Source organism: Garra rufa, chromosome 24 (assembly GCF_049309525.1).
Source record: "Garra rufa chromosome 24, GarRuf1.0, whole genome shotgun sequence".
In the NCBI taxonomy this organism is placed as follows: Eukaryota; Metazoa; Chordata; class Actinopteri; order Cypriniformes; family Cyprinidae; genus Garra; species Garra rufa.
In genome coordinates this window covers 1,708,853-1,730,927 of record NC_133384.1, presented here as the reverse complement: position 1 = coordinate 1,730,927, position 22,075 = coordinate 1,708,853, and the positions used below count along the sequence as shown (strand labels likewise).

The 22,075-nt window shown below is 35.5% G+C and overlaps 1 protein-coding gene across 4 annotated transcripts in view; it reads left to right on the top strand.

The window, feature by feature from the left end:
- The first annotated feature begins 2,428 nt into the window (after positions 1-2,428).
- bmp6 (bone morphogenetic protein 6) overlaps positions 2,429-22,075 on the top strand; it is a 57,545-nt gene continuing 37,898 nt past the window's right edge. For all 4 annotated transcript variants that reach the window (XM_073830413.1, XM_073830412.1, XM_073830411.1 and 1 more), the window contains exon 1: positions 2,429-3,300. In XM_073830413.1, the coding sequence (XP_073686514.1) occupies positions 2,922-3,300 (379 nt within the window). In that variant the 5' untranslated portion in view covers positions 2,429-2,921. The remainder of the gene's footprint in view (positions 3,301-22,075) is intronic.

Here is a 22,075-nt window from a genome sequence, read left to right as displayed (position 1 = left end):
AGTGATAACAACAAGCAGCCATCTTATCAATCTGAATCTCACCAGACACAACATAGTGTGTGAATTTGTGTGTGTGTTTTCTGAAATCAGTCTCCATAACATAAACATCTCTTATTATAGTAAGTTCAGTGAGTGTCTCATCTTTAAAGCGTTGCACCTGACCCTGACCGCAAACATCAGTTTGCTGTCTATCTGTCTGATGTCTGTAATCTCAAACATCAGAGAACTCCTTTAAAAATGCCCGAGCAAAACAGGTGATCAAGATTTTACACAAGATAAAACAATACAGCACAGTTCAGCACAGGTTCAGTAACTTGTCAAACATCCAAATTTTTGAGAAAAATATATTTACATTCACAAAAATGTATACACGTGGTACCACAGTAGAGTTATGGGATCATATAGTAATACTATGGTATGTGTTTGTTAGGCCTTTTGATTAATTATATATACCATGACATCACATTCAAGGAATATTACACTACCAGTCAAATGTTTTTGAACAGTAAGATTTTTAATGTTTTTAAAGAATTATCTTCTGCTCGCCAAGCCTGCGTTTATTTGTTTCAAAATACAGAAAAAGCAGTAATATTCTGAAATATTTTAACTATTTAAAATTACTTTTTTCTGTTTGAACATATTTTTAAAAGTAATTTATTCCTGTGATCAAAGCTGAATTTTCGTCTTTACTTCAGTCTTCAGTGTCACACGACCCTTCAGAAATCCTTCTTATATGCCGATTTGCTGTTCAAGAAACATTATTATTATTATTATTATTATTATTATTATTATTATTATTATTATTATTATTATTATTATTATTATCAGTATTTAAAACTGATAATCATTTTTATAATTTTTAATAAAATAATATTTTTTTTTTTCAGGATTCTTTGATTAATTGAAAGATCCAAAGATCAGCATTTAACTGAAATAAATAGCTTTTGTAACAACAACAACAAAAAAAAAAACGCTATACCATTCAGAAGCTTTGAGTCAGTATCTTTTTTTATTGAATAATATGAATATTTTTATTTAGCAAAGATGCTTTAAATTGATCAAAAGTGATGATAAAGACATCTATAATGTTACAAAAGATTTCAAAAGTACTGTTCTTATTAACTTTCTATTCTTCAAAGAAACCTGAAAACATTCTACTTAGCTGTTTCTTAATAATAATAATATTATTAATAATAAATGTTTTTGAGCGGCAAATCAAAATATTAGAATGATTTCTAAAGGATCGTGTGACATGAGTAATAATGCTAAAAATTCAGCTCTGAAAACATGAATAAATGACATTTTAAAATATTTTCATAGAAAACAGTTATTTTAAATAGTAAAAATATATTAAAAATATTTCAAACTGTTTTTGCAGTACTTTGGATCAAATAAATGCAAAAAGCAAAAGAGATTTCTTTAAAAAAAAATTACTGTTAAATTTTTTTTGACTGGTAGCGTTTTAATTATTTAAAGAAAGGGTGTGCAAAGAACATGACATTTCCACGGTTCAGCTTCCAATAAATAAATAAATAAACAAATAAACATTAGTCTAACACCTTCAGACTGTACTATGTGGTCCTGCTTGCTTGCGGTTATTTTCTGTGTCGTTAGGGGTCACGCTTCGGCCATAAAATGGCTCGTTACATAGCGTAAGTTCATTTATGATTTTGTGGTGACATTTATAGAAATAAGTAACTATAATCACATGGATAATTACCTATAATTCCTTTTTAATTTATGGTATTCTTTCACGAGCGAATTTGCCATGGCGTAGGCGTCTACACTTAAAGCAACACAACTAGAACGCTTTTGTATGCCTATAATGAATAAAACGGTCTGTATTCTATTCATTGAATGTACAATATGGACAGTTAAGTATCTTACACACCTTCGTGGTGCGTACTGGCGTCTTTGGTTAGTTGCGTCCTAGCTATCTAGCCAATTTTAAAATGTCGTTAAACGAAGTAGCCTAGTCTTTTTCGACTACGCGACAAAACTAGAACGCCTTTGTTTTAATAAACAAATATCAAACGCAACTGCTCCTCTTGTAATGAATGAAGTTGCCTTTATGACATTGTCATCGACGCGCTATTAAAAGTTGAATACGGCCGCGTCGCGTCGCTCATACGCAAACTGTAGACACCTGACATGAGAGCTGAAATTGTCATCTACATTTCCGAAGAAGACACGTAGACGTGTACGTAAAGACGACTTTCAGGATGTTAAAACTGTCTTGTAAAGCTCCACCTCTGGACGCGAGCGCTGGGGCGGGCTCGAGACGCGTCTACCTGCTTCAGCCCCGTTATTTAAAAGCCTCTGAGACAGACGCGCTGTCCACTCTACAAACACAATCTGTAGGGATCAGTCTGAGGTCAAATCAAAGAACTGAACGAGGAAGATACATAGCTCGTAAGGAAGTAATTTCTTGGAAAAGTGACGGATAACTTTTTCTTTATTCATCGTTGTGAATTACACACCAGTAACTTCACATTTGATGGGACACACAGTTTCCAGCTGTCTTCTATCCGGAGCGAAGCATCACGCCGAAGAATTGATGGAGATTTTGCGAATTGAAAAACAACCTGGACGACAGCTGCATTTGTTTTGCACAGGATAATACTGTTTTACAGATAAAGTTTTACATCCAATAACTTATTCTGTAGTTCTTTAGTGCTTTGGAGAACCCAGAAACCAGCACAAATCTGAAGACCCCATAATGTAATCATGAACCTTTCAGGAAACCATACAAGCAACATGGTCCTTAATAAGAAAAAGGTTCTTTGTTGAACCACTGAAGAACCTAGATGTAAGATCATATGGCGTGAAGCAGAAAAGAAGAGGGAAAAACATTGGCTTCCAAGTGATTTTATATTTAGAAGTAAATACACCCTCAACATCATCACAGACTGGATGTAAAGATGACAAGCGTCTGGTTTGCTCTGCTGGGCTTCTTGTGGAGCTTTTATTTGGCAGGTAGTAGTTCTGTACTGGACGGATCTGAGCTTCAGCCCAACTTCATGCATCGGAGGTTACGGACTCAGGAGAAGAGAGAGATGCAGAAAGAGATTCTGTCCATACTGGGACTTAACCACAGACCCAGACCGCATCTGAACAGCGGCAAATATAATTCAGCACCCCTCTTCATGCTGGATCTGTACAACAGTATGTCCACTGAAGAGAAGAGCGACGTGGATCAGTATAGATCACTGTTCACCACCACACGACCCGCTTTAGCTTCACTTCACGACACAGAGTTCCTGCATGATGCGGACATGGTCATGAGTTTTGTCAATTTAGGTAAGAATTTACATTTCAATCTTGTATCCATTTTGATAAAAATGATGGATAACGATATCAGAATCCAGTATGAGGTAATTATTCTTTTTCTTGTAGGCTATATAAAACAATAATAATCGATCATAATCGATTTAATAGATATTTGTTTTAATCATTTAACTGCTTGATTTATGACTCAAAGTGCTTGAGCTCTGTTGAGCAGTCTCAATGTCATATTATTTAATTAAAAATAGATAGCACAAGCACAGTTTTCAAGCAAATATTTTACAAAAACGCATGGTAAATGATTGAGAAAGGTAAATATTGTATAGTTTAATGAATGAAGATATAGCATTTGAGCACTTTTATGTTCATAGTTAATGTGACGAACTACACCTGTGTTTACTCTGTTAAGACATCTAACACCTGTGTGAACTTGAGGAGAACTGACTTCATACATTCACTAAAAAATGTTGACTAGAAGGCGTTCAAAATGGCTCAGAAAACTACTTTGTTATCTAGTGTGATGAGATTCAGGCATGTGTGTGACTAGTTTTTAGTTCGAGGAGGATATCTGCTTTGACAATCATTTCAAAGCTGAACAAACTTTTGTTGATGTTGTGCTCTTTTTCTTTTCTTTTTTTCTTTTTTTTTATAAATTACAGTTGCTTTGATAGTTTGATATCTATTGCAATGACATTCACACATTTTTAAGTGTGAAATAAGTTTTTGTGGCCGTTGCATTTGTGAATATTTTGTGTGTTTTGTATCTTTTAATGAAACACTCCTTATCATTCTAAAATATTCATTTTTATTGTGCTGCTTGGAGTGATAATGTTTGATTTTGTTTAGAATGTTTACTGTAGCTTGTAGCACTAAGGCTGTTTTAAATTTTAGTCTTATAACTAAGAAAACTTCTATTGTAGTGGACATTGTATTATCAAGCAATATCATGTCTCTTTGAGCTCACTAAGAAAAAAAAGTCATACATCGTATTTTGCTTCAAGTAAGTGCTTTGGAGTGATATGTTCATCTGTACCAGTTTTTTTTTTTTTTTTTTGGTAAGGTTTTGTTGGATATCACCCTTCAACACTTTTTTAACTGACATCTATCAAGCTCATAGTGACCCTGAACACAGTGTCAAACCACGGGTCTGTTTATCCTTAGGGATTCTGTGTGGTTTGCTTCAGTAAACACAGACCTCATTAATGGAGGGAGTATTCGTGTCCAAGATTCACTTGTTTATGTGAACTTCCCTCTACAGGGCCAGGAGTTGCCCAATTAAGTTAATTATAACAATACAAACTCTTCTGGCTCTGCTCACTGCCGCTATGGGCCAATTGTTGGGTCAGTTGCCAGAGATGCTTTTGTGTGCGTTGCGACATTCTAGTTGTTGGCTGGGTTAATTTCAAAGCTCATTTGTCTGTCAGTCTGTTTTATAAGAGATAAATGTAGTCTTTTTTGATCTGATTTTCTGCGGTTAGTTGATGGACACGTGTCATCAACTGAGTCGATAGACACATTTTCAGTTCAGCTTGGAAGTACGCAGAATTTCATATCAACTGACCACCAATTTGTTACCTGAGACAGGCTTGAAGTGGCTTTAAGTTAGCAGTGTGTCAGTGACTCATTTCAGTCATAGTTATTGGACATCTGAGGACAGGACAGGTCATGTTGCACTGGCATTCTAATATGGTTTTGTTCTAGAAAGGAAATCATATAACTTGTTTTATGTGATTTGTCTATGATTCAAGTGGTGATTCTTCATGGTCATTTATTGCAGTCATCTGTCTAGAACACCTATGACTCAGATCCAAATGCAGGATAAAAAGGAAGCATATTGGCATACAGAAACTGACCAGTGTTGTAGCACGTCCAGAAATAGCCAGGTTTCTTCTAACAGACATTTGGATAGTCAGTGTGTCCAATGTGAATCATCTTATGACTGCAGGAACAGTAGTACAAATTTCCTTTTTATGGTGTGGCTTCATAAGTAGTCAGGATTTCCGCCCTAAAGAGAAACATCACTGGTATGTTGTAGACCATTATTATTGCCTAAATATTTAAGACATACGTTGTCATTTTAACACCATTTACATGTTATTAATGTAAATGTTCATCACTGTCTTTTTGTTGTGACAGAATGTTCATACTGCTCTTTTAGTTTATACTGTGAAATAATTTTAAAGTATATCATAAAGTATATGACTCATGTACTATACTGCAGGTTTTCTAAAGCCTACAATATGTTTGTGCGAGAAACAGACTGAACATGATATTGCCATTCACCTAAATGCTTCCTGACTAATGTAGCTCTCAAATTTCAGTGAAAACACTAAAACTTGATTTATTAGATTGTTTGCAAATATAAGATTTGAGAACCAGGAAGATTATCAGTGAATAACACATTTCTGCAGCTCTAAAATTTCTGCCTGTTTCTCATATAAATGTGCTGTATAATGTAAGAACTTTAAAAGTTTACATACATCTTGCAGAATATAGACAATTTTAATTATTTTACCAAAATAGGAGGGATCATACATACAATGCATGTTATTTTTTATGAATAGGAATAAGATGTTTATCATAAAATACATTTACATATAGTCCACAAGAGAAAATAATAGTTGAATTTAAAAAAATGACCCCGTTCAAAAGTTTACATACACTTGATGCTTAATTCTGTGTTGGTTACCTGAATGATACACAGCTCTGTTTTTTTTTTTTTTTTTTTTTTTTTTGGTTTAGTGATAGAGTCCCTTGTTTGTCCTGAACAGTTAAACTGCCCACTGTTCTTCAGAAAAATCATTTAGGTCCCACAAATTATTTGGTTTTTCATGATTTTTGTGTATTTGAACCCTTTCCAGCAATGACTGTATGATCTTGAGATCCATCTTTTTACACTGAGGACAACTTTATTATAGAAGTTCGAAACTATTACAGAATGTTCAAATGGTCACTGATGCTTCAGAAAGAAAACGCAATGCATTAAAATTTGAAGATCAGGATAAATTTAACTTATTTTGTCGTCTGTGTAAGTATCTTCTTCTAAAGGGCAGTACTAAATTGAAAAAATATGATATTTAGGCAAAATAAGAAAAATGTACAAATCTTCATTCTGTCCAAAAGTTTACACCCCTGGCTCTAAATGTATTGTTTTTCCTTCTGAAGCATAGTTGCATATGAGTCCCTCAGTTGCCCTCAGTGCGAAAAGATGGATCTCAAAATCATACAGTCATTGTTGAAAAGGGTTCAAATACACAAAAATGCTGGAAAACCAAAGAATTTGTGGGACCTGAAGGATTTTTCTGAAGAACAGTGGGCAGTTTAACTGTTCAGAACAAAGAACTCATAAACAAATATCACAAAAAAAAAAAAACAAACAAAAACAGCTGTGGATCATTTAGATAACATTTAGGTCAGTATTAAATAAAAATAACAAGTAATTTTGTTTGAGCTCTCTTATTTTGGTAAAAATGATTAACATTTTGCAGAATCTGCAAGGTTTATGTAAACTTATGACCTCAACTGTATATATATATATATATATATATATATATATATATATATATATATATATATATATATATTAGGGGTGTGCAAAGCAGCCGGTATTTGTATCTGTATTTGTATTTGTTGAGGGGGGAAAAGTATTTGTATTTGTATTTGTATTCGAGTAAAATTCAAAATAAGTGTAAAAATCCTGGGTTTTTTTTGTGCGCTTAACTTTTAATTTACGTTATAGTGTAAGTATTCTGTAATTATATCCATTATAATAATTATGGATATGCAATATTGATTGATGTTTTTGAATATGTAACAAGGAACGTCATTGAAAAAAACAAACAAACATGACAGCCATTACCTCATCCATGGTTAAACCAACTAATAAAATACCATTATGAACATTATGAACCCCACCAGCACCTGTCCTTGTTGGAGGATGCAGAACAGAATTAAAATAAAAATAAAAATGTTCTTCTTCTGAAAGAACTTCTCGTGGCGTCTGCCGTTGCTAAGCAACCATGACCTGATCACTCAATGACGACTCGGAAGTTTCAGCAAAGCATAAATGGATTTCCAGCATTAAAAATCGCTTGCATTAGCTCTGCTATTAAATGTCTTTAAAAATGGTTATTCATGTACAGATATGATTGGCTGTTTTTTCAATGGTATAAGGAAAAGGGTGAAGCTGATTTGTTGGTTCTTTTCACATGACCTGCGTGCGCATGTGGCATTCTGAAAAGTTTATTTGTATTTATCCAAGACTATAGAATATTTATCTCGATGCGGCGCGGACGCGCCTGGAAAAAACGAGCGCATAGCACCGTGTGAGCGTTGCTTTCATTATGAGCGCGTCTACATTTGAAATAACGACGAACTTTAGCGCGCATTTGAACGGCCCCTAATGCTGGAGACACACTACACGACTAGCAGAAGCATTCTAAGACTGACCTGAACACACTTAACGATTGTTTCCACCGACTGGAACCGATTTTAGTCTTTGACAATCGGAAAGGAGCACAAACCTAATGACTGAGTCACTCCACTCCACAACACACTTAACGATTGGTGAGTCACGACTGGACAAATTCTGCCAAACCCCAAAAAATTAAATAAAAAATACAGTGTAGGCTACTCCAACCGCAGCATCTACCCGCGCTCCCTCAGCCGCACCAAAATACAACACCGCGGTACTTTATTTGACACCCGTTTTACCTATTGAAACGTTGTAACGCATTTTTATTATAATATGTCTTTTCAAATGCCTAGGTCTGTTTAATTTCCTTAATTATAACATTTCTAGCACTACTTTTAAAAGGTTTATTCAAGCAATAATATATAAATGATATCATGCATGCTTGTCTAAAATCAGGGATTAGAAACGAATTGGTTCCAGGTAAAATGGTATTTTTTTCTTTACATTTACAGAGAATGAAACGAACGAAATTAAACATTAGCCTACTTAATAAATTCAAGGCACTATAATTTTCTTATCCATTTGATACAACTGTTATAGCTATACAATTAATTTATATAGAATAATTGTACTTCGTCATATTCGTGATTTATGAAATTATATATAAAAACTTCGTTTTGAAGTGTAAGCTATTCGTCTTGTTTGCATATTTATTATGAAGAAAATTCGTTAACCTAGCCTTTAAAGTTGATTTAATATTGTTTTAGAAGAAGTTAAAAGTTAAGAAAAAAATAGGATTAAGTCTGTAGTTTATATATATTTAGGGCAATAGGCTAATCTTTTTTCTTGACTTTTCTTACACTGCAGATCGAAATAAAATCATTCTTGATCATCTTTAAAATAGGAGAATCACTGAGAATCAGAGCGCGGGGCACAAACGAACGCGGGGTTAGTTGTAACGCGTGGTTTAAATATTTCCACACATGCAAGCATAAAAAAAGAAAAAAAGTGCGCCAAAATGCAAAAGCCTTTTGAAGATATCGCAGAATATTTTGTTTACCATAGTAAAAGTACATTTCTGGCTGAAATAATTTTTTCATTTCAGCTTTTGGTATTCATTTAAAATTAGACAAATAGGCTATTATATTTTATTCTCCAATCTGTTGTTTATCAGTTTAGAAAGTTTATTAATGGTTCTCAAACCAGCAAGACAGTAACCTGTATTATATTCCAGTGGCGCAGAGAACGTTGTAACAATGTGTTATTAAACTATGATATTCGATGCAATTTACACTATTGACTTTCATGGATTTTATTGAGAAATGTAAAGCATTTTGGCTCGTTTATGTGTTGTTTATGTGTGTCGTGTTCTTTGCGAGCTGTGTGTGGACAATGTGTGTCCACATTGTTTTGAACTACTGTACAGCTGTGTGTTGCGATCAGGGCCGTTCTAACCATGTGGCAATGTGTTCATTGTCAAACTCCAAAATTGGATTCTTTTTATTATTATTTTTTTTTAAACGTCATTACTTTATTTGAAAAAGTGAATGCATGCATTTTATTGACAAAATATTTTAGTTTGTTGTGTAAATGTTTTTCATTCGATCAGATAGGATTTTAAGCTGTCATATGGTCGTGTTATAATGTACCCCACTTACGGGGCATGTTGTCACATTTCACTACCTTTCTTTTGAGGTAAATAACGAAAAACTTATACACTGTAAATATGAAACAAAGCCACATATTTGTACTAGACAAGTGTGAAAACAATGTGGACAAAAATTGTACCCCGAACCCCTCGCAGACTAGGCTATACAAACCATGAAATTCAAAAAGTGTTATGCGCTCCCCTTTTGAAAACGAAACTATTTAAATCTGTGTAGCCTTAAATTATGAATTAAAAGAAAGGCGAAATAAATCACATCAAGACCAATCTGTATTTTTCTTGTAATCAAGAACATTTTTTTGGACAAAATTACCTAATTAATGCAGAATTATGTTTGACAGTGAACGCATCTCCACCGCATAGCTGCATAAAATCGCTGGTGTCAGTCGCAAATATTAAACATGTTTAAAAAAATCTTAGTGAAAACGACTGGCTCTTGAATTCTAAGATTATTATCTTTAGACACCACACACTATGCGATTTTTTGTGACGACTATAAACAGCGACTGAGCCCGACTGGAACAGACTATGCCCGACTAGGCACGATCTGTGATCAAGACCAAATTCCATTCATAATCGGCATGAAAATCGTGTAGTGTGTTCTCGGCATAATAGAATAATCTCCCGATCAAACTCTGCTTCCCAAAGTTATAAACCCAGTTAAGGTACAGAAATATATTCATCAAAAATAGTGACGCAGTGAAGTCTTTTTTCACCCAGCCGAGTCTTCTCTGTTGCTGTGTGGAGCAGCCTGTGTCAGTCACCTCTTTTACCCCCACCCCCGACTCCTGAATGTCACTCACTCACTCATGCGGGCATACAGTGACTGCGGTCTCCTGAGGAAACGCAGCTTTTTTGATAGAACGTTTTTCTTGTTCCCGAATACAAATATTTATTAAGGTATTTGTTCGAAATAAGTATTCGTTAAAAACACGCTATTTGTGCCTTTCCGAATACCGTATTCGGGTTCGGCTCCACCCCTAATATATATATATATATATATATATAACTTGCATATAAGCCCATGACTAGACTTTTTTGCTATATGATGTTTTTGCCCTTTTAGAAGCTTTCAAAATAAGCTTCATTAATCAAGCTAGTAAGTAATTAGAATGGAAAAAATATATATTTTTAAAAGTATATTCCTAAATATGCGTATTTGTGATTACGTGTTTATAATGACAAAGGTGCTATTTAGTACATTAAAAATATATTAACTTTAAATTACAGTATGTGAATTAACACAAAACTTATAATCACTAAAATATTAGAGTACTTATTTTATTATTATTTAAAAATGTATCTAGTCCCTATATCTTCAGCAAAACTCAATTGTATTCTAATTGACAATGCCACGTCTTACACATGGAAGCATACTACATGCAGATGTTCACTCTGAGTTTGACGGTTTTGAGTTTGAGTGATCTTTGTGACAGAAACATCCAGTGATCTTGATGTTCCTAATCTCCCAATTGTTCTTGACCAGTCTTGCTCTGTTTATAGAAGGGTAGAGGATGCCCTAAGCTTTTCTTGGCACAGAGAATTTGAGGAAACTCCCATCTCTTGTTTGCACTGGTAATATTGTGTATTTCTCTTTTTTCTGGATAAGGGGGGATCTTCCAGTAATCCAGGGAAAATCCATGGGGAAAAAAGCATTCACGGTTTCTCTCCTTTGGTCCATCATTGCTTTTTTCCACCTGAATCTTTTGTGTTCAATCACATTTCCTCCTGTAACTTTCTCATACAAACATATACACATTTCAAACTCATTCTTTTCAACAGCGCACATCTTAACTAGAGCCCAGCTGTCATTTCCCCACTTAGCAAAGTCAACAGCCACCCAGGAGAGCACAGGTAAGCTATGCTTTAGGCCTGTAAAGTAGTAAAAGTGACCTACACACAGTTTTAGGGGGTTTCTCAGGAGCTTAACAAGGTCTAGACAATCCTAGCTTCTTATAACTGTATGAATCCTGTATTTCACAATGCACTTTCATTTCGTTCTTCCGTTCTTAATAATGTCTTTCAGTGTGCTGAGCTTCAAATCTGGGCTGAGCTGTTTGTTTTGCACCACAATGTGTTCCTAAACCCACATTTTATCACATAATTAGTTGGCCGCAATCAGTCAATGAATTGTTTGATGTTGACTGGTTATGCACAACATGGATGACCTCTTCTGAAAGACCGCCCGTGGATCACAGACACAGGAGGGCTGTATCACTTGTAGTCTGCATGCGGGTGTTAACATGGAAATTAAGGAAGGAATTTGAGTTATGCTTTAGCTCAGTAAAGAAGGAAAGGGATTTTCTCAAGGGTGACTCAGCAAACTGATAAGAACCGCTGAAAACACGCAGCAAATGAGACTAATGGCAGGGCACAGATGAAATGTGCAGACGTTTTGCACTGGGTTCTGGATTGATACAATGTGGAAAAATATGTTACATGAAACTCAGAATAATGCACTTTTGTTAGCTCATTTACATATAATCATTTAGCAGTGTCTTTCATCCAAATTGACTCAAAAATGGTAGCTGAGAGCATTATCAGATTAGTCAGTCTTTATTAAAAAATGACACTGATCAATTTACTGATCAGTGCATGTACCTGGTCTTCATGTGCACAATGCATGTTATTCCAACCATCAATTTGTAATCCTAATTCATAGTTATTAATTTTTAGAGTTTCCGTGTTACACTGTTGGCTTTAAAGTTGCAGTCAAAAATCAATTATTAAGCAAGTGCATAAAAAACATAATTAATGGGCAACATTATTAACACAATGGATCATTAAAAAAAAAATTAAGCGGATACTGAAACCCAAATGACGTAATTTCCACAGCAGTGTTCCTCCTTAAAGGTCCACTGAAGTGCCTTGAAACACGCAGCGTTATTCTATGTGGTGACGTACTTTTAACTGAAACAAAAACATATCGCCCAGCCCCGCCCACTTATTTTGAATAGCCAATAGCGTTCCATTAATATCTGCTGGGCCAGAGCCGTGAGCTCGGTAAAGCCGCATTTGTAGCTTATGACAGCCACAGTCTAATAAATTACCCCACAGATTCTATATGAAACTCTTGCTAAAACAAAATAGTGATCATAATCATGCTGAGGCTGTGTAGTTTAATACATGCCGATCGCACATATGAGCGCATATGATCTGCTCCGTGTATTGCGTCTCGGTGTAGGGGGCGGGACAATACGGACTCTAGAGAGCATTTGATTGGACAGAACGTTTGATGAGAAACTGAAGTGCACGGTGATATCATCAAAATCGTTGATTCATATTGGCGGAAGTGACGAGACTGTAAGTTTTGAATGCCCATATCTTGTAAATGCGAATTTTGTTATTGTTTTGAAGCACACTAGCCTATAGATAATCTTAAGGCTAATATATTCATACTAAAAGCCAAAAAACTTTAATTTTGATTTCAGGGGGACTTTAAGTAACTTTTATAGAAAGGAAGCATATGAGTGCCGGATCATCTGTACTGCAGCTTTTTAAGCTTTTGACTCATGAAAATACATGCCTCTATATAAATTTCTGAAACACCGTAATTACGTACTTTACTGCATGTTTCCCTGCTGAAAACACAAAACAGTTAAACCAGCCTTAGCTGGTTGGCTGGTTTTAGCTGGTCATCCAGCCTAGTTTTAGCTGGTCATAGCTGGTCAGCAGGCTGGTTTTAGAGGGATTTTGGCCACTTATCTAGCTGGTCAGGCTGGTCTTAGCTGGTCAGGCCGGGAGACCAGCTGGAAAAAACAGTTTCAAAGTGAAATGTTCAGAGAGTGGCACTAAAACACAAGCTCAATATGTGATCATGGCATGTTTTATTATGTTGGTACAGGCACATATTGCTGTGTTTTTATTAGCCTGTTCAGAATTCAATATCAAGGAAGTGTCACTAAATGCTCTATTGTGTTGGAAATATCCCCTACAGCAAACCCAACCCCAAACCTACCCCGATAGTGTTATCAAATGCAAAAGCGGTATAAAAACGTTTTTTTTTTTTTTTTTTTTTTGATGCAGCCATGCTATTTTAACTTTGAGTTGTTTTGTCGAACCGTAATTTTACGGGGTTCGTATCGGAGCTCTTCGTCACTCAAGTGCAACACCATATCGCGTGATCTACCGACCAACCCTTGTAAATTAGAAAACGTATGCATATGAAGCTGTATAGGTGACAACGACGTTAAAAGTATCAGTTTTCAAATCGCGAAGGATGTTAAAATTGTTTTGTACTCATAACATAATATTCTGAAAGCAAGTGTGTGAAAATTAGGCTTTATTATTGAAAACTGTGTGTGAAAATGAATAAAAGTCATCAGAGAACTGGAAACTGCAGTGATTCATACATATAGGTACGTTTTTTTCAGTTTTGCGGAAATGTATATAGAGGCACAAGCATATGTTGGCATCCTTAGCAAACAAGCATACAAGAGCTGAGGTTTTGTGTAGAACTCAATGACGAAAACTCTAAATCTTACCTTTGTAATGTGAATTTTTGAGAAAAAACAAACACAAACAACCAGAATATTTATGAAATATGGTACCTGATTATATCAACAGTGAATTGAAAAGTGGTCACTGAGGAATATGACATTAGCTGAAAATGTTTTGAGTCAAGATTACAAAGACTTCTTTTTTCAGATAACATGTGGGAATGTGTATTACTAAAGTAAACAGGGTCCCTGAATCAGGTTTATTTACTTACAGGCTAAGAAGGGTATACTTGCAAAACTTCTCTATTAAGCACTGCTTTTTTGAGCCTTTGTGGACATGGTTTCTTAAATTCAAGATTGGTTGCATTTTTTGTTTTAATGAACAAAATGGCTTTTGTTGTTTTTCTCCCTTAGCCTGGGGCCAGATCCCCTCGTTCTCTGAACTAAACATTTTTGGACAGTGATTATCTGACAAGGAATGCGAGTTTTAATCTCAGTTAAACAGACACGCTGAAGTTGATGATCGTGAGGTCAGAAGATAAGCTTCTTTCAGGGAACGTCCTCTTAGCTTCAGTCTTAGCTGTGAAGTCTCGATGCTATCTATGCGTCTCACGCCATAGCCGTCAGACATGCCCTCACGGCCGCCGGTTCCTGCGATCACTTCTCAGGAATGTGCCGTTCTCTGCAGGTAGCTGCTTTCTTTGACTGAAGCATCTCGTGTTATCAGGGATCATATTGAATGAAGAATACATAAAGATCTCAGGACAATAAAACTTGTCGTGCCATTGCCTCTGGGCTGTGAATCTGTCAGATAAGAGGGCGTTTGTTAAACTGATGTGAGAAGATACCACAAAGCCAACATCTGATTGCACGATAAATCACTTGTTGGATGGAGCACATCCATGTAGCCCATTAGAAGTCTCACGTCAACATCTGAGTAATTACCCACAGTAGAAAAAAGGGACCACACCGCCACCCCCTGCTTATTCCTCTGAGCCAAGTGTGGTATTTTTCTCTATAGCGTGCTCATGGCCTGACGTCAAACACTCTTGAAGCCAAAACTTCAACCAAGACTCTGCTTGAAAGTGAAAGGCTCATGCGCAAAGTTAGAGATGTGTGGACAGCAAAGCGTGACCTCCCTGCCAATCCTCTTGGGTTAACTTTTGACCCCCAGATGAGGTCACAGCTGAACAGTCACCACTTGGTTTAGACCTACAGGTATGCGGCATTTGTTACCACACAATGTTTTGAAATAGAATGATATTAGTCAGGGTAATTAAATAATTACAGCATTACAAAAGGATAATTACAAAAGGATTAAAAAGAATAAGAATAAGCGTAATCTCTAGCTTCCGCTAACTGTCATATGCGCATTCATGAGAGTGTGGTGTTCCAGTGGATGACGTAGGATGTAGGCGAAGTGTAAGCTCTGGTGAGAATATGCTAGTCTTGTGAGAACCAACTTTTGTTTACAGCAAAGGAAAGCAGTTTACTCTTGGCTTATATCAAGTCATCCTCCTACATTTTCTTTACAAATCCTCTTTTTGTAATTCGTGACCGGTGTTTTGTTTTGCTCTCCTCTGCGCTTAAGTATTTGTCATTTCTCACCGGAGCTCACGCTATACCTAAGTCCTACGCAGAGGTTGCGTTAGACTTTAACATTGTCCGTCATTTTTTTAATCATGAACCTACAGGGTGAGAAGACTGTAGGCTTATGCATTTATTTATGAAGAGAACATATGAACAGAGGCTGTGTCACTTTTCATGTTTAACACCACACCCCGCAGTGACAGCAGAGGCCACTAAAAAAATAAAAAAAACATGCTAGGGCTGGGGCAAAAAAATCTATTTCTCAATTTAAAAAAATTATATTAATTCTTAAATCCCAATCAATCTTTTGGCCTATGCTTTTTTCAGTTGATGAATAAACAGTACATAGTGCGCCTGCTATCCTATAAATCGCAATAGGCTAAGCTCTGTGCTTTTTCACTTTCAGTATGAAAAGTCTCAGATTTCAAATTCTGTCCATGTCATTAGCAAATCCAAGTAATAAATACTGTTTTGGCACTCTTTAATGTGGTTTGATAGATCGCTGTAGCTTAAACTGGGTAGGCCTACTCGCATGTGTGTAATCAAACGCATAGCAAAAGATTGGCCACAGTTTCACTTTTGTTCTGAATCCCGTGCTTTACTGCAACGCTGGAGCGCACTCACCACAAAACGGGACAGGGGTGGGAATTACAGCTACAAATTACAATAGATCACGCTTAGTGTAATCTGTCAAAGTGACAGACGGTCTCAGGGTTGCCAGGTCTCAGAAAAAATTCCAGCCCAAAGCTTACTCAAAACCCGCCCAAAAAGAATGAAAACTAGCCCAATTTTTGCCACATCCAAGCACAGTTGACAACTGGTTCATTCCATTAATACACTTTAAAATAAACATTAAAATAAACATAATTTTATTATATTAAACATATTTTATTTATACTGTGTTTTTCATTTTAGCAAGACTTGTTTAGGCTATGTATGTGCATTTTTAAATATTCAATCCGCATTTTATTGTAATTTTCTTTTCCTCATTTTCATTTGAATTTTTTGTACTTTTCATGATAAATTTTAAGATGTATGGGTGATATGGCCACAAATATTAGGACAATATTTTTTTCCATATCATACTATATTTATCAAAATATTAATTTACCATTAATATGAAAGGAAATGTTTTCTACTTGTTTGTTAGACCCTGAGAATGAACGTATAACTGAATTATTTATTGAATTAAATTAAAATTAAATTAGATGTATACTTGAAAAGTAAATTAAAGTCTTTTAAGCCACCTTCTAATTTAGAGCCTTTTAATATTTATTTTTCACTAAATTCTGTTTTCCATTTTATTTATTTTGTATTACTTAATACAAATGTATCATAAAAAAAAGTGTAAAATTTAATAGATTAAAAAATGTTTAACAATTTTTCAATCTTAAAATATATGGATAATTGCCTATATAACAAATAATTTACTACAAAACATTACATTTTAATGAAATAGGACGCTGCACGACAAAACCTTGTGTTTAATATAAAAACATAGATGAAAAAATATCTTGAATGATATTCCTTACAAATAACATCTTCATGTGTGTTTGAGTTTGTGTAGTAGATGAAACTGTGCCATTTATTTAAAACGAGACACGCAGAACATGTAGACTACAAGCGACAATCTTTGACTGGCTGTTGTTGTGTTTATTTCTGCTGTGTGAAAGCCCTCTAATAGTATGTGACATCCGTCTTTCCGTTCTTTGGTTGCTGAGTATTCATTCCAAGTATAATACACATTAATAAAAGGGTCTATTTTCATTTTGATTTGTCTATAGACAAACTTAAGGAGGCTGCTGTACATTATAAAAGTTGTCCAAAAAAAACGCAACCCGCGGCTCTGTAATTTTTCCTGCTACAGCATTTACAAAATAGCCCAATCGTGCGGGAAAACCGTGAACCTGGCAATACTGGACGGCCTTCAGATTTTTCCGTCACTGATTAAGTGTACAACAGTTAGCGAAAGCTAGAGATTACAGTTTATAAAGTTTTAAATAAGAATATTTTCACGCAAACTAATTGATTCATTTCAGAAGGCCTTCATTAACCCACCAGAGCCTTGTGGATCACTTTTTATGATGTATGGGCATAGTTTTTTGAGCTTCAATTTTTTTTAAACCCCATTCATTGCCATTAAAAAGCTCAGAGGAGCCAACACATTTATTAATATAGCTCTGATTTTATTCATCTGAAAGAAAAAAGTCATATACATCTAAGATAGCTTTCTCATTCCACAACACTATTGCATGCCACTGGTCTGTTACATATATTATAAAGGTGTTCCATCCACATCAGTGGAAGAATTCAGATGTTAAAAAAACTATTAAAAGAACTTAATGTCATGGAAATGATTTAGTGCCTGTGTTTTTAAACAAATCAACCCAATTCTGTAAGAAACCGATCTCTCACTCGTATAGTACAAACACGGGGCGGAATGTCACCCAGTGCCCTCCACAAGTGAATAGGAAATGTGCGAGCGCTCTAGATTTATGGCTTCACTGTTTTCTTCAGACAGCAATGAATATGTGTTCATTTAATGGTCAGTAGCACAATGAAGTGTCTCGTGGTGTGCTGAATTAGTCACCCAGAGAGGTTACATTGTTTTAACTTTTAATAACAATCAGACTAAGTGCAAAAAAAAAACAAGTTGGATGTTGGTTGATGTGTTAACCTTGTGAAACATACAAAGATATACATTGATCTATCACAGGTGGGGAAATTAAGAGCCATTGACAGTATAGAGCTATACTGTAGTGTTTATAAGATGCTGGATTGGTATTAATATGATTGATTAATGGTATTGGTTGGCATTTACACTTAGAACATGTCCTAGAGTTTCCAGGAGGAAGAAGCCTATGGAAGTGGATGGCAGAGAATACACACAACGATAGAGAGAGAAAGGCTTTGGATGTTGTACTTGCTGCTGTGGAATGCAAGCCACCAATATTTTGACTTCTTCTTTGGAAACAGCTGCGTTTCCTTTTTCAAAGATATTTTTTCCTTATTTATCAGATCCCTTAGGGGAGATCCATCTCTGCTGTCTGACACAGACTTCCTCCTCTAAATCTGTGTTTCTAGCCAGCCCTGAGCTCACACACACCTGCTGCAGCACACACAGATGGTTCTAACAGGTCTCTCTGCCTGGCATACTCACACAGACATAGACACACAGGTAGACACAGTTGTGGGAGACACCTCAAAATACACACCAGAGGTATATCAAGACCAAATAGGTACCACATTTGCCATTTCGACCCCCTAAGTGATGAAAAAAACACCACCTGGGGTGGCACTATGGCTAGAAATGGTCCCGTAAAGTTTCAAACCTTATAAAGGGGTGGACGGTATACCAGCTTAAAGTAAAAACCAAAAAATTTCCATTTGTTGAATTTTTTCCTATACTGTTTAAACTGGTTTGTACTGTAGTTTGTGTAGGTAGCCAGACAATACAGAGCAGTCGTTCAAATTTTGAAATTTATTTAAGAAATTCAAACAATAAAGACCATTTTGTGGCTTTTTAATGTGTCGTGACAGATTGCTGTAGCATTCCAGTTCAAGCAGCACATACACTGATCATCTATTCCTCTTTACTAGTTTTAGCTCAAAATAAATGTGAATGAACATCAGAAGATATCTTGTTTCGACCAAGGGAAGTTGTCAATACACACCATTTTTCAAATCCACCAACATTAATCTATCAATCTGGATTGTTTGTCGGACAAAATGTTAGGTTTGGCATTATAAATGGTCAAATTGCCTGTCAGTCAAACTCCTGGCAAAGGGTCAAAAGTGATTTCGTTATGTCAAGTAGATGTTGTTGTTTTTTGCTGGAAGCGCCAAAAAAATTGCATAGACCAGGGGTCTCTAAACTCTGTCCTGGAGGTTGAGTGTCCTGCAGAGTTTATCTCGAACCCTAATTAAACACACCTGAACCAGTTATTTAAGGTCTTACTAGGTATACTAGAAACTTTCAGGCAGTTGTTTTGTGGCAAGTTGGAGCTAAACTCCTCAAGACACCGGCCCTCCAGGACTGAGCTTGGAAACCCCTGGCATAGACTTTCAATACCAACACCATAGTAACAATAGATATAATACTGTTTACAGCTTAGCTTTTTTGACAATCTGAACTGTTGATCAGTCACATCAGACTGTATCAGCTGACCAGTCAGAGTAGACTAAGCTTTTTGGAATGGATTGCTGCAGTATGGACAAAAATACTATGGAAATCAATCGGGACCAGCAATTGTTTGGTTGCTCATATTCTTCAGAATGCCTTCTTTTTCTGTGTTCAGCAGTTGAGAGTGACTAAACGATGACAGAATTTTAATTTTGGGGTGAATTGTGCGTTAAAGCTGTGAAAAATAACTCAATTCAGTATTTGCATGCTGTCTGACGTGCAACTTTCTTTCAGCAAGCACTGAGACATAGTGGAACATGCATAAGGAAAATATAACAGAGCTAAAGGCTTCAATACTCTAAACTGCTCTTGTGAGGAAATTACTTATTAATAAGCTAGCATCCTTCAATGGGTTCTCCATTTAACTTTACAACTAAAAATAGCTGATTTATTAGAGAAGGCACGAACAGGTAATTTTGCGACAGGTAATATTCTGTTTTCTGTCACAACTTGCTCTTTATGGTCTTCAAACAGTGATTAGTTGTTGTACAACTCCAAAAGCGATTAACTGACATTATCCCTTTTGAAAAAAAAAAAAAAAAAAAAAAAAGTTAGGTATGTTTTGAAGGATGGCAGCTGGTTTGAGCTGGGTTAAGCTGGTCCTTAGTTGGTCCTGAGCTGGTCCTTAGCAGGAGATAACCAGTTTAGGACCAGCTTAAACAATTCATGACCATATACACTTTTAAAAATAAAGGTTTCATGCCATAGAAGAACCTTTTTGTCTAAATGGTTCCATAAAGAACCTTTAACATCTAAAGAACCTTTCTGTTTCACAAAAGGTTCCTTGTGGCAAATAAGGTTCTTCAGATTATAAAAGGTAAGCAAGAAATGGTTCTTTAAAGAACCTTTGACTGAATGGTTCTTTGTGGAAGCAAAAATGGCTCTTCGCTTGAAGAACCTTTTGAAGCACCTTTATTTTTAAGTGTGTAAGGACTAACTAAGGACCAGCTTGTGTGTTAAACTAGCTCAAATCAGCAACTATGCTTCAAAACATACCTAACCAGCATATGCTGTTTTTTCAACAGGGAAGGCTATAATATGTTTGATTTATGAATCCCTCTGTCTCCTAAACACTTTCTTGACCTTTCTTCAATATTAGAGATACAGAGGTTGGTATCTCCTCATATAATATGACCCGATGAGCACCTAACTGCTCAAATAAACACAAAAATATGACAAAATGTAAGTCCAATAGCGAGTGTTTACATAAGCAGTTCATAAACAGTTTAATGATTGTTTGAATTTTTTTATTTACACTGAAAAGCCTATTATTACTTTTTGCTTTGGAATCAAAATTGGCATCAAGAATTTTGGTATTATAACAACCATATTTTAGCAAAGAATAATATTGTAATAAAACTAATTTTCTACTACAGCCTATTCTTAAGATAATAAAATAAAAATGTGATTGATGGCAATACAGTTTTTCATTATCATGTAATTTTCTTAAAAAAGAGTTGCTTAGTTTTTCTAAAACTCAAAACTGGACAGTTTGTTTATGTTTTTGATAACATATTTGACTCTAAGAAAATAAGTCCAAGCATCTTTGTTGTGTCATTCCTAGTCTGTGAGTGTTGAGGCCTGCGCTCTAGTAACACTGTTCGCATGTCTCTTTTGTGTGGTTGCCAAAGCACAAAGTACCATTAGTCTATCCCAAAATGTTTTGTCAGCTGTTCTCATGGATTATGCCGTTATTAATGTTTCTATATGCCGAAAAGAAGGAAAGAATGGGAATGTTTATTTTCCAGACCATTTCCTCCATTTTATGGAATTTCCTCCTTATACAAAAAGACGTTATAATATTTGTTGACAGGTCGTTGGCTTGTGTCGGCACTCAAGTGAAAATGGATTTGTTTTACGCCTGTTAAAGACAGAACAGCTGACTCTTGTAATGTCTATTAGCCTGTTGCCCCACACATATACAGAACCTAAAGTACACATTCTCCTACACAAAGCAAGTTAACCTGACTTTGTGCCTGAACTGATGAAAACACACACACAAAATTCCTCTCTGTTCAGTATAATTCTTTTACTGACACACAGGTATGGTCATCTGACTGCGGCCATTCACCATTGAGATGATTCGCTTCAGATAGTTGGCATTGGTTACAGAGATGAAGAGATTGAAAAACATCATACATCTTTTAACAGTCGCAATTATCACAAATTACTGCTATTCTGTAAGTATCCAATAAGCAAATACAGAGCAACGCAGACAGATTTCATTTCTTCCTGTATGAAATGTCACATCAGTCCAATAAAGATTTGTTACAACATTCTATAAAAATAGTTTCCTAAAGGTCAGTACCACAAAATAAAACTGACAGGGTGATTTAATGCAAAATAAACCGGCAGTCCCTAATGTGAAGCAGAAAAAATATTACAAGGCAACTTTCCAAAAAAAAAAATAATAATAATAAAGATAACAAATGGACATGGAATATTGATTTGAGTGTAAATTATTTTATTATGTGAGAATAAAGAGTATGTGAAGTGAT